At 44.6% G+C, this 14,171-nt stretch overlaps 1 protein-coding gene across 1 annotated transcript in view; it reads right to left on the bottom strand.

Annotated features, from left to right (window-relative positions):
• Positions 1-13,434, bottom strand: part of vrk2 (VRK serine/threonine kinase 2) — a 29,168-nt gene extending 15,734 nt beyond the window's left edge. Inside the window, exons 1-6 of the mRNA XM_073833927.1 lie at positions 13,093-13,434; positions 12,731-12,786; positions 12,578-12,647; positions 5,435-5,522; positions 4,927-5,035; positions 132-224 (exon numbers count right to left, since the gene is read on the bottom strand). Coding sequence (XP_073690028.1) covers positions 132-224; positions 4,927-5,035; positions 5,435-5,522; positions 12,578-12,647; positions 12,731-12,786; positions 13,093-13,219 — 543 coding nt within the window. The 5' untranslated portion in view covers positions 13,220-13,434. The remainder of the gene's footprint in view (positions 1-131; positions 225-4,926; positions 5,036-5,434; positions 5,523-12,577; positions 12,648-12,730; positions 12,787-13,092) is intronic.
• Positions 13,435-14,171: the final 737 nt, after the last annotated feature.

Genomic DNA, 14,171 nt, shown 5'->3' on the forward strand with positions numbered 1-14,171 from the left:
CTCGCCGTCTTAGTAGACAATCAATGAAAGTAATAAAAAACACTTTTATTTCAGTATGTGCTGTACTTGAATAAGTGTTTTATACACAAAAAGATTGTTTAAGATGTGATTGTGTTAATGTGTATGCAGACCTTGCTTGGATCTTTGTGTCCCAATAATAGATTGGCAGCCTTAATGTCAGCATGGACGTACTCGTTGTCATGAATATATTCCAGCACATCCAGCTGTTGAGGGCAAAGTGACAGAGGGGAAGGTTAACATGAATAATTTAGTAACCTCATAATGACCTACCGTAATGACTACAGGCAGATGAGCTGGATGCAAGGCAGCTGGACTCCAAGCAAATGCAACTGAAGTTTACTGAAGTCAACTCAAAATCCACCATGTTAAGTAATGCTGTGAATACTTTTTGCCTTGTCACGCTAACTACATTCAATCAAACCCTCCCCCCGGCCCCCTTGAAGGTCAAGTTAATTTAATTTTCTATGTAGCGCCAGATCACAACAGAAGTCATTTAAAGGAACACTCCACTTTTTTTGGAAATAGGCTCATTTTCCAACTCCCCCCGAGTTAATAAGTTGAGTTTTACCATTTTGAAATCCATTCAGCCGTTCTCCTGTTCTGGCGATATCACTTTTAGCATAGCCTAGCATAGATCATTGAATCCTATGAGATTAGAATAGCATCGCCTTAAAAAATGACCAATGAGTTTCGATATTTGTCCTATTTAAAACTTGACTCTTCTGCAGATATATCGTATACTAAGACCGGCGGAAAATGTAAAGATGCGATTCTCTAGGCCGATAAGATTAGGAACTACACTCCCATTCCGGCGTAATAGTCAAGGAAGTTTGCTGCCGTAACATGGCCGAAGCAGGCGCAGTAATATCATGCAGCACAACGTGACCACCTGCATGCACAGGGAGCGTTCCTCGTTGGAAGTTACCTAGCTGGGAACTAATTTCAGGCGCTGCGTGATATTACTGCGCCTGCTGCGTCCATATTACGGCAGCAAACTTCCTTGACTATTACACCGGAATGGGAGTGTAGTTCCTAATCTTATCAGCCTAGTAAATCGCATCTTTACATTTTCCGCCGGTCTTAGTACACGATATAACTACAGAAGAGTCAAGTTTTAAATAGAACAAATATCGAAACTCGTTGGTCATTTTTTAAGGCGATGCTATTGGTCTCATAGGATTCAATGATCAATGCTAAGCTATGCTAAAAGTGATATCGCCAGAACAGGAGAACGGCTGAATGGATTTAATAACAGTAAAACTTAACTTATTAACTCGGGGGGAGTTGGAGAATGAGCCTATTTCCAAAAAAAGTGGAGTGTTCCTTTAAGGTTACCTTTTCCTATAGAACAGGTTTATGCCTTGTTCTTTAATGTTATTTATCTTATTTACACGACAGCATGTCATTTCTGTCTCTACATGGCGTTTACAATTTCTCCTCCGTGAAAACATGGACGGGATCGCGGAGTCCATTCATAAAAACTGAATTTACTCTATTTTTGGATGTATCCTGCATGTTCCGTTTGCCTCTGTATGTTTGAATGGCCGAGGCGCAATTTTGTTTCCTACACACATACTGAAGCATGCTTGACGCCCCCGGTAATTTTCGGCCTTTGCACCTCACATGAACAGAAAAACTCAATCTACAGAGCTGCTGTGAGTGTCACTTTTACCGTTTCATTTGAGAAAACTAGCATCATATCATACTGTACTAATATTCACACTTTTTCTTCCATGTATTAATTTTAACAGCAAACCTCCCAAAAAATAAAAGGGTTTAATTTTAATTTGATTAAAAATAAATTCATATTTAATGCGTTCATTTGTTTATCAGAAAAATTTAAAAACACGAGAATTTCTTAAAAAAAAAAAAAAGTATATGCTCTATTGTTCAAAATGTTGAAATTGAGAGTTTAGGACTGATTTTTTACTGAAATAAATGTTTTCGTTATTACACAGAAGGTAGGCTAAAGTATGGAAAAATGTATTGTTGTCTACCGGCGCCGGTCACATTAAACATATTTATGGGTCAAGATTACAGCGTTGATAAATTGTAATGAGGCAAGCAGCAGTGTTGTTGTTACATATAACTAAAAAAAGTTTCAATAATTGAAATTAATCTAAAAATAAAATAACTTAAAAAACTTAAACAAAAATGAGAAATGTTGCTTTGACAGCTAACCAAAATAAAATTAATTTAAGCTGAAGTACTAAAATTGATTTTACAGCTAAATACAAACATTAAAGGGAACCCCGGGAAAGACTTTTATGGCTTAAAGTGCCCCTATTATGCCATGTTAAAGGTAGTTAATATTGTTGTAATAGTCTCTTAAAACAGGTTTACATGTATGCAAGTTCAAAAAACACTTCAGTTTTCTCAAAAATTAGATTTAATTTTACCCCGTTTCTAAATGATTCGTAAACGACTCGTGTGAAGCAGTTCGAAGAATCAGTCTCTCTAAACCCCTCCTTTCAGTGAGCCCTCACCGCTGTGATTGGTCAGATGGTGCAGTCCTTTTGGATTGGTCTACCGCTTCAGCGCAAAACGAAACGCCCATTGGCATAACTGAATGACAGCTGTGGAGACCTGTTAATGCATAGAAAAGATAGCCTCGATTTTACCCTATCAATTCGAGCCGGAGTCTGACGATGAAACGGTTGAAGTGGCACATCGACAAGAAACTGTTTTGCAAGCACGACTGGAGCAGGACGTTTCTCAGTGGGTGTCATATTATAACTGTGGAAAGTGCTTGCAATTTGCTTTTGTAAGCGAACCGGGCACACCTCTACGTTGTGAACTTCAACACTGTAACGTACAACCCATAACACTGCGTTAAGCCATCGTTTATCATTATCATTACTTAAACTAATAAGGCAGACAGACAGTCAAGCTGCATCAATCACAGTTTTTATACTACATTGCACTCACAGCTGAACAACAGAACTACAGAAACGCAAGTTAGCCGCTTACCAAGACATGTGCGGGGTTGTTACACACCAACGTACACAAAGACGTATTTTGAATGATCGCTAGAAAATACAATCATCAATTATTAATCATACTTACAGGTAGAAGTTCAGAGGAGCAAGCCGGTCCAAATAAACTGGGCACTGATCCATTTTTTAAAACCAAGTGTTTGGTGAATCTCGCGTTGTAACGTTACTCCCCAAGATTGGAAAAACAGTCATCAGTAAAATGACGCGAACACAACACAAGATTGGCATTGGACTGCTGAGGTGTTGAAAAAATTAATGTTAACCACTCATTCTTGGTAGTTTCATCTTTCGGAAGGGCATATAAAACAAATTCACTCTCACAGCGCAGGGCGTCTTCTTGACATGATGTAACGTTAATCCACGTGAAAATGGTAGGCCTACTGTTTGTGGGCGGGCAAGTTGTTTGCGAAATTGAACGTGGGTGGACATTACGCAAATGTGTAGCTCGTGACGTGTGGCCGTTACAGAAAAAAGATTCGAATTGCTGACGACTCGTTTAGGCGAATGTGAGCCGACTCTTTTTTTTGTTAGACAAAAACTTCATTTATAGTGCACTGTCGGCGTCACAACTTTGCAGATAGTTTATGTTCACATACAGCTACATGACACACTACATGAAATATCATATTTGAAAAGGCATAATAGGGGCACTTTAATGCTACGTAAATTATGTTTCTTACTACAATATGTAGTAGAAAACCCATAAAATAAAAAATCCACATCATTTTACACATATTTTGGACTTTGGGGGTCACCATTATTTCAATGGCGTAAAGTGGTTGCACTGGTGAGCTACTGGCGCTACCTGTTGCTATTTTTACTGCAACACAACTCGAAATACTTAACTCAGAAAATAAAATACTAATACAATCACCACAGCTACTGAAAGAGCTTATATATGGTGATGGATATAAGCGTAGGTTCAACAAAATGCTGTACCATAGATTTTCCCCACAAGGAGTCCGGATAACAGGTGAAATCCGCACTGAGAAACTGCTTTAGTGGCTGCAGGGTCATGACAAGCGTCGACATGTTTACATCCTGCCAGGATGGCATCTAGCAAATCGTTGTTTTTCGTAAGCTGTGGTCTACTAAATCTCTCAAAGGTATCAGGGCCAAAGCAGAGAACATAGATGCAAGTCTTTAGAAAGTTTTTTTTTTCTATCCAAAGGACTCTTCCCATTCTTTTTTCCTCTTCTTATCACTAGGAAAGCAGTGAATACTTCCATTACCTTTCTTATTGATTACAAATATGTAATAGTATGTGAATTAAGGTTGTATTTTATTTTAAACGGGTTATTTTATTGTTTATTTCAAACACTTTAAGTGTAAAATTGTATTGAACAAAAGAATTACAGTTTGAAATTAATTTTCAAATTTACGGTTCACTATATAATTTTGGATTTTTGATTTCTTCTGCCCTAAGCTACTCAGCCACCATGTCTCATGCCAAATATGAAACTGAAATTTTAAACGTGTTTTGTAATGCATGTTTATGCATTTATGAGGACTCACGTTGCTTCTCTTGTTGCCCTTCGACTAAAAAATAACAACCAAAGGCCGCAAAATGTGGCATCGTATCAGTATTTTATTTTCCGAGTAGTGTATTCCATGTTGTGTCTTGGTAAAAACAGCAGCTGGTAGAATCAGTAGCTCACAAAGTGCAACTAATTGGTGTCAACAAAATAATGGTGCACCCCAGAGTTCAAAATATGTATAAAATAAGGATTTTTTTCATGGGGTTTCTACTATACATTTCAGTAAGAGACGTCATTTAGGTTAGTTTTTATACTATTATTATTAACCTTGGGCCAAAAATAAAAACAAAAATAATAGTATATAAATAATAACACTGGCAAGTAGCTCTAAACTCAAACTAAATGTTGCACGAAGTTCAGCTGCATCTCACCATGAGGACACCCAGCTGTAGAACAGTGGGCTTCTTTAGTTGTCCACAATTCTCCATAAACACTTTTTGCAGGTCTGTACCCAGCCGATCCATCACCATAAACCTGTACCTGCACAACCGGAAAACAAAATAAAAATGTATTTGAATACCCAATTATCAACACTGAAACACAAGAAAAAATAAAACAAAAAAGATGTATGTTTGCATTGTATTTAATGTCAAATTCAGGGCTGGGCTGTATGACAGAAATACTACGTGATTTTAAATGTGTCGGCAAAGGCTAACACATTTTCTGTGCAATTTAACAGTGTGCAAGACTGTTTTATGTTATTTACACATGAGAGTGATGAAAATATGAAGTAAAGTGTGTCACACTTTTATTTTACTGTTTTAAAACTGCTTTTGGTGCTAAACCCAGACTTATTCGTTTGTTATGAATAATCTTACCTTTTCGTCCGTCGAAGTATTCATGTCATGATGTAAGATAAGTCAAATTCAAGTATCATACCTTGTTCCGTTATTTTCAGCCAGTCCAGACCCCCAGTAATTTGGAATCCCCAAAAACTCCAGCCGTTTTAACTTCTTCCATTTGCTCACTGTGATTAAAGTTAAAAATGTTTTAGTCATTTTATATATTTGCACATGCTTTATGAACACATCATGTGATATATACATCTCTCACACGCTCATAAAGAAGCACTTCCTCCAGCTTAGCTGGAAGGGGAATCTGTCTTGACTGGCTGTGCACCAGATTGACAGGTGGTCAGGGGCCCTTTGGAGAAACCAGCATCATTATCAGCAATTTGGTCACTCTCTCTGAATTAGAGCTCAAACAAGCTGGGATTGCACTAACGACCACAGAGGTGCATGTTTGCTTTGGTTTATTAATTCGCCTAGCCAGGCTAATTTACATCTATAGCCACTTCATCAGTGACATGCACTCCATGTTTGAGAACTCTCAGATGAAGATGAGGGGTCTTCAGCATTTTCATTCAACACTACTCCAAAGACTGCATCTGTTTCTACCTCCTTTGGCAATAAGACAATCAGTATTTATGCTTTTTTCTTCTTCTTTATATGTCTTGCATACCAACAGAAGTTTATTACATAATTTGGACAGAATTTAAAAGATTACTTCACTTCCAGAATAAAAAAAAATCCTGATAATTTACTCCGCCATTTCATCCAAGATATTCATGTCTTTCTTTCTTCGGTCAAAAAAAGTTCGTTTTTTGAGGAAAACATTTTCTCCACATAGTGGACTTCAATAGTGCTCAACAGACTGAAGGTTAAAATGCTGTTTCAATGCAGCTTCAAAGGGCTCTAAATGAACCCAGCTGAGGACAATTGTAGAATGATTTTTAAGTTGGATGAGAAAATAAGATGGGAGTTTTTCTACATACCCTAACTGTATTGATCCGGAGTATCTGAGATGAAAAAGTATTTGTATTTATTTTTTTTTTAGAAAATAATCGTTTCACTAGATAGGTCATTTGTTTCTCAGGCTGGGATGTTGTAGAGCCCCTTGAAGCTGCACTAAAACTGCATTTTTAACCTTCAATCTGTTGAGCACTACTGAAGTCCACTATATGGAGAAAAATCTAAGAATGTTTTCCTCAAAAAACAATAGGTTACTGTCGTAACCCCGGTTCTCTGAAACATCGAGTGGAGAGATCCACCTATGGGAAGGGCATCCGTACCTGACCTCTGCAGAAGCATCCAATTGCACCAAGTCTGGCTTGACAGACAGGAGCGCGTGCCCACTGGCAGGTAAGGGACCACCCCTTACCGGGCGAATAAAACCAATGCACGCGCTACCTTTCCTCAGTGAGCATATTCGCTTCTCGCAGCAAGCGGGGCAAACTTGGTGGATCTCTCCACTCGATGTTTCAGAGAACCGGGGTTACGACAGTAACCTATTGTTCTCTTTCATCATCTCGTGTTCGAGATCCACCTATGGGAGATATGGACAGCTCCCCGGTTGCCCAATACACCCACAGTGAGGCCCTGTAAGCCAGAGGACGGTCACCTGGAGAGGCGGTGCTTGACACGTCACCAAGGATCAGACCCCCATAATGAGCATGAATACCAGCCGTGCAAGAATGAACTGTGGTAACATGCACATAATAAGGCCACACACCTCATGCTGATATATTAATAATAATATATGCACACATAATAAAGATGTGGGAGGGGGGGGGGGGGGCAGATGACTTGCTTAGAAACATGAATAAGCTGAGTTGGACCACTCAAGCCTAAGGTGTTAAGGGTCCGAGGGCGCAACCCAACGAAGAACCCACACCTAAAACAGAATGAGCTACCGGGGTCTGGGTGACATCCAGCCGGTAGTATCTGACAAATGTATGTGGTGAGGCCCAGCTTGCAGCGGCACAAATGTCCTGCAAGGAAACCCCGTTAAACAGAGCCCAGGAGGCTGCCACGCCTCTAGTGGAGTGAGCTCTGAGGCCCTCTGGAGGACGCACTCCCTTAGATTCATATGCCAAGGAGATGGCTTCCACAAGCCAATGAGAGAGGCGTTGCTTAGAAATGGGATTCCCTGTGTTAGGGGGGGCCCAAGAAATGAAGAGCTGGTCGCTCCTTCTGAAAGCGCTGGTCCTGTCAATGTAAACCCGTAAAGAGCGAACAGGACATAAAGCGTTCAGCCTCTTATCCTCTGAAGAGGAGAAAGGAGGAGGATGAAAAGCGGAAAGCTGAATCACCTCACACGCAAATGCTGGGAAGCATTTTGGCATAAAGGCTGGGTTAGGCCTTAGAAAGACCTTATCTCCATTGATGGAGAATTTAGTGCATGAGGAATGGACTGAGAGTGCATGCAAGTCACTGACACGTTTGGCTGATGCCAGTGCCAGGAGCAGAGCTGTCTTAAGAGACAGAAGCTTAAGAGAAATGTCTCCCAGCGGTTCAAAAGGGTATTGAGACAAGACCCCCAGCACCATGGAGAGGTCCCATTCTGGAATCACTTTTTTAGTGACTGGAAGGGAGCGGCGGGCGCCTTTCATAAATCTACGAATGAGGGGGTGTTGCCCCACTGTCGTGCCATCGAACCCAACATGACATGCGGCGATAGCCGCCAAGTAAACCTTAATAGTGGAAAAAGATCTTCCACCATCGATAAGGTCTTGCAAAAAGCTCAAAATAGCAGTGAATGAGCACTGATACGCTATCAGCTGGCGCTCATCGCACCACTGCTCAAAAACACGCCACTTGCAGTTGTAAAGAGAGCGTGTGGAGGAGGCTCTGGCATTCTGAATGGTAGCGACAACACGTGGGGGGAGCCCCAACGTGTTTAAGTTCGCCCTCTCACGGGCCAGGCCCATAGAGCCACCCTGTCTGGGTGGGGATGGTAGATCTCCCCGTTCGCTTGAGACAGGAGGTCTGTGCGTAGCGGGAGTGGCCACGGCTGTGCATACAGAAGAGGAATTATCTGTGCCAGCCATGGAGATTTGGGCCATCTGGGTGCTATCAGAATGAGCGTCAGGCTCCGTTCTTTCACCCTGGCCAGAGTGGGCGCTATTAACGATAGCGGAGGAAATGCGTAGAGAAGCACTTTGGGCCATGGATGGGCCAGTGCGTCCACGCCGAGGGGGGCGTCCTCGTCCCGTAGCGAGAAGAACATAGGGCACTGGGCGTTTTCGTGCGAGGCGAAGAGATCGACGGTCGCCTGACCGAATCTCCTCCACAGTAGCCCCACTATCTGAGGGTGGAGGCGCCAATCCCCATAGAGTGGGTTCCCCCTCGATAGAAGGTCTGCTCCTCTGTTCAGAACGCCTGGGACGTGAGTCGCCCGTAACGACAGGAAGTGTCGCCTGCTCCATACTAACAGCCTGTGAGCTAGAGCATGGAGCTTTGAAGAGCGCATCCCCCCTTGACGGTTGATATAAGCCACGGCTGTGGTGTTGTCGCAACGCACCAGCACGTGATGCCCTTGCAGGCGGGGCAGAAAGTGATTCAGAGCTTTCCAAACCGTGAGGAGCTCCAAATAATTTATGTGGGCTGAGTGAAGTGTGTTTGGCCACACACCGTTCACTGTTCTGCCCTCCTGTGTGGCACCCCACCCTGTTAAGGAGGCATCTGTCGTCACAACTTTGCGCATCATGATTGCCCCGAGGGGAGTTCCATGAGCGTAAAACTCCACATTCCTCCAGTGGCGCAGCGCTGCAGTGCAAGCGCGCGTCACCGAGACAGAGCGGCAGAGATCGCGTAATGGGCTGAGATGAAGAGATAAAACCCACTTCATGAACGCCCTCATTCTCAGCAGGCCTAAAGGCAGGACATGGACAGCCGAAGCCATAAGACCCTGTAGTCTGAGACATGTGCGATACTGTACCCTCGCCCCTTCTCTGAAAAGCGAGAGGCATTTCAGAAGAGAGAGAGTGCGCTGTTGCGAGAGCCGTGCGCGCATTGTTATAGAGTTCAGCTCCAGCCCCAGAAAAATCACATTCTGCGAAGGAGTGAGATTGCTCTTGCTCACGTTCACTCTGAAGCCGAGCGCTGTGATGTGAGCGAGCACACGGGCAGTGCTTTGTATCGCTTCCTCTCTCGAATCGGCTAAAATCAGCCAATCGTCTATGTACGTCAGGATTCTGAGTCCCGCTGCTCTCAGCGGAGCGAGTCCTGCCTCCACACACAGACAGAACGTCCTCGGGCTGAGTGAGAGCCCGAAAGGAAGAACTGTGAACTCGTAACAAACGCCTTGGTAGGCGAAACGAAGGAATTTTCTGTGTGGAGGATAGATGCTTATGTGGAAAAAGGCATCTTTCAGATCGATCACTGTAAAAAACGCAGTGTGATTTACGGATCTTAAAAGAGAGGAGTGGCTCAACATTCTGAAATTGTATTTCCTGAGATGTTTGTTCAACACTCTGAGATCCAGAATAGGGCGGAGAGAACCGTCCTTCTTCGGGACTAGGAAATAACGGGAGTAAAACCCCTGACTGCTTGAGTGCTGTGGTACCACTTGCACCGCCCCCTTCTCGAGAAGAGCGGAGATTTCGTCTTTCAGAATGTGAGCGGAGCTCTCTTCCGTGTGAGAAGAGATAACTCCGTTGAAAAGAGGGGGCTTTGTGGCAAACTGAAGTCTGTACCCCTTCATTATAGTACGAATCACCCATTCGGGAGCTGACACTGACCGCCAGGCTGCGACCTGATTCATTAGAGACCCCACACAAACCGGAGAGCAGCTTTGGGCTGCTAATACGCCCGGATCGCTCATATGTGATGCAATGGCGCCATCTAGCGGACAGACTAGGGACGGCGTGCAGGGAACCGGAGAGATGTTCTCTCGCTGAAACGAATTTATTAGATTCGTTTCCTTCAGTGTGTTCTTTGTGTTTTGTGTGTTGGGGAACACTGGGGCCGAAGCCTTTATTTGTTTGGTCTGGGGAACAATGAAAGTGCTGTGTGGTGACAGTGCTTGTGCACATTCCCTGACAACTGACCCCCTGAACGTGGGGGGATAACACATAACAGCCACTGAACACTCTGGCTGTGGAAGGTGGCCAGCCCTTCCATGGGAGAGCCTCTGTCTTTTGGACGAAGGCTCCGGGGCAGGTAGAGAGTCCATAGAGCTTGCGGCTCGCGAACGCGGGCTCTCCGGCCCCAGCTGGTGAACATCAGGCAGGCCGCTTGCGTTTCGAGTCGGAGGGGGTGGGGTTGGGGGGTTTCCCGGCCGCAGCTGCAGCTGCAGCAGAAGACGGCCTACCCCAGGGTTTTGCGGCGGAAGGATTGTTCTGCCGCGGAGGAGGTTTGTTACGGTGTCTCTCCCTACTCTGATGCGGGGTTCGCCCCGTAACAGGAGGGTTGGGCACACGCGCAGTGGGCAACTGGCGCGACGCACCTGTCTTCCTCGGAAGGCATAATTTGAAAGCCTCGTCCTCCTTCTTCTTATCATCACACCGCTGCTGCATCATAGCCACGGCGGGACCAAAGAGAGCCTGACCAGGCTCGACGGGGGCGCCTGCGATGCGCCTCTTCTCACTGTCGGGGAGTCCTGACAGGTTGAGCCAGAGAGCGCGCTCCCCCACCACAGAAAGCGCCATGGCGCGCCCGCTGGCTTGGACAGCCTGGCGAGCGTTACGGAGGACGAGGTCGTTAACCATAAGGATCTCCTTCCATAGGGTAGGCGAGGGCGATCCTTTGTCCAGCTGTTGCCCCAAATCATCTAGATTTTCCGCCTGGTAAGCGGAGAGAAGGGAGGACACGTTTAGCGCTCTGACTGCCAAGGCCGACGATTTATAGGCCGCTTGGTGAACAGAGGCGGAAAAACGGTCCATCTTGCTTGGCAGCACCGGCTTAGGGGGGGCGAGCAGCCCGCCCTGAGCGGGGTTGAGGTGTCTGGCGATTGACGGCTCAACAGCGGGGGGGTCGCCCATGCCGAGAGTCGCCATATCCTTTACCTCTAAACCCGTCAAGCCGTGCTTAAAATCAAGCGGATCGGTCCAGTAGTGCCGCATGTGCTTAGCGCACGCTGGAAGGACGGGAAAAAGCTGTTTCCTCGGGCCGGGAGGGGGTCCCAGCACCTTCCCATCATACACGTCCCTCTCCTGGTCGGTGGCGCTCTGTGGGGCCGGCCACTCGATGTTGAGACGAGCAGCCGCTCGTTCGCACACCTCCAGGAGAATAGACTGGGGAACGGCCGCGGGGGGATTAACCTGGGCGACACCAGAGAGCGGGATGGCCTCCTCGTCCTCTGAGACTCCAAGCAAGCCCGCGTCGTCATCATCGCCGGAACCGGCCGGTTCATCGACGAACGGAAGGTTTCCCGAGAAAATATCTTCCTCGGGAAACGCAGGATTAGGCAGCTCAGCCCAATTGAGAGACGTCGCGCCCTGGGAGGCCCCCGGAGGCGCGTCGCCGTCACCGTGTCCCCCATCCGAGTCTGAAAGGCCGGGTTCCAGACACTGGGTAGCCGCAACCTTCAAGCGACGTCGCAAGAGCTTCTTGGGAAGCAGAAGACAATGACTGCAATTCTCCGGATTAGCCAAAGCTTCCTCAGCATGCTTAAAACCCAAGCATACCACGCAGAACTCGTGAGAGTCCTTGGCGGCAATGAGAGCTCCACACGCGGCCGGGCAGGCCCGTGATGAGATGCTCCCGGGAGTAGCAGATTTGGAGAGCGACATCTCGGAGAAAAACTCGGAAAAATCCGTGGCGGGCAGCCGTGGAAGGGAGATATATAAAGAGCGTGGGCAGCTCACAGAGGCAGAACACAGCTAACCTGGCTGAAAAGACGACTGTCACGTCTGGCGGAGGCTGATCAGTAAAGATATGTCCTCCTGAAGACACTCTGTGCGCAGTGTAATCCAGCCGAACTGTGTAAGTGCAGAGATCGCGAGAAGCGAATGTCAACTGAGGAAAGGTAGCGCGTGCATTGGTTTTATTCGCCCGGTAAGGGGTGGTCCCTTACCTGCCAGTGGGCACGCGCTCCTGTCTGTCAAGCCAGACTTGGTGCAATTGGATGCTTCTGCAGAGGTCAGGTACGGATGCCCTTCCCATAGGTGGATCTCGAACACGAGATGATGAAAGAGAACTTAATTTCTTTGTGACTGAAGAAGAGTAAATTATCAAGATTTTTTTATTTATTTTGGAAGTGGAGTAATCATTTAGGTTTAAAAGGAACATAGTATCTTACTAGTATCTGGCTTTGCTGCTCGTTGGTAAAATTTCAATTCTGAGAATAAAGGTCCATTTTCATGATATTCCTAAAAAAAAGGTATATACAGTAAAAATAAGAAGCATTGTAAACATTTAGCTAATTTAAATGATTTTTTATGATATTTCTCACCACTTTGATCACAAAATCAGTGTCATTCCGAACAGGGACATTCACATCCCGAGAGGCTGTAAAACATGAACAAATAAAAGAGTGAACATTTAGAAACTTGGATAATCACCCAATCCTAATTTGCCTAGAGTAATTATCTTATGTGAATCAGGGTGTGTCTATTATACTGTAATGTTATTTTATTATCAAACACTATAAGTATAAAATTTGTAATCACCAAAAGAATTATGTTCAGGTTTTTGAATTCTTCTGCCCTTAGCTAATGTTACTCAACCACCATGTCTAATGCCAAATATGAAACTGAAAATATAAGGGAGTAACGTTACGCTAATACATATTTACGCAAAATATAAAATCATTACCTAAGTAAATCAGTCCAAAACCACCTTTTCCAATCATTTTACCGATGCGCCAACTCTTCTTTTCTGAATCTGTTAAGATGCACCCTTCAGGAAGTGGACGGGGTAAAGTGCTTTTCTTTGGTGCCATGATGTTAAAATGTGCAAAGTGAGACTGATGACTGACTGTAAAGTTTCTGTCAAGTTCCTGGTTAATAGCCTTATTTAGCTGCTGTTTCACAAACAAACTAGTAATAACAACAACGCGTTATTATAAAAGGATGTCAACACTATATAAAAGCATAATATTATACAGAAACAGAATGATCATGTCATCTTCATAATCAGTTACAGCTCTACACAGTCCTCGATCGTTTCACAGCTACAACTTGCTACTTCCTGAGAGTGATTGACGCTCCCGCAAAATCTTAAACAACCAATCAAAAACAGGAACGCGTGTGCCTTTCATTTTCAACGACCAATAAAATTGGTAGAAAGGCGGGCCAACAGCCGTAGCATATGGTTTATCACAGGGCAAAGCCGATGACGTTCAAAGGACGAGAGCTTCCACTCGTTTTCGCGATTCGGTTCATTCGAACAGTTTGCTGCAAAGAACTGATTCAAAAGTCACAGGTTAGTTTCAGTTTAGTATCAGCTCATAAAAATAAAGTCATGCATACACTGCTGTGTAATTATAATGTGCAATTACAGTCGACGGTACTAAAGTTGATTTAACATCTGTGCTGTGGTTTTTGCACATTTAAAATAAAATCCAAAGCCAACTGTTGTAGCCTACTATCATGTCACAAACACCCCTGTTGAAAAAAACAGCATATGCTGGTTAGGTAGGTTTTGATGCTGGTATGCTGGTTTAAGATGGTCCTTTGCTGGTTTACGCTGGTCCTTAGCTGGTTTAAACCAGCTAAGGACCAGCATTAACCAGCAAAAGACCAGCTAAAACCAGCATACCAGCATCAAAACCTACCTTAACCAGCATATGCTGTTTTTTCCCATTATCTTATTTAACTTATTGTAACTTGTTTTTTCTAAACAAGCTGTTCAGTGTAATTTCTATGGAAGCCCGTTTAAAAGGTTATTGCGAC

The sequence above is a fragment of the Garra rufa genome, chromosome 2, assembly GCF_049309525.1.
Source record: "Garra rufa chromosome 2, GarRuf1.0, whole genome shotgun sequence".
In the NCBI taxonomy this organism is placed as follows: domain Eukaryota; kingdom Metazoa; phylum Chordata; class Actinopteri; order Cypriniformes; family Cyprinidae; genus Garra; species Garra rufa.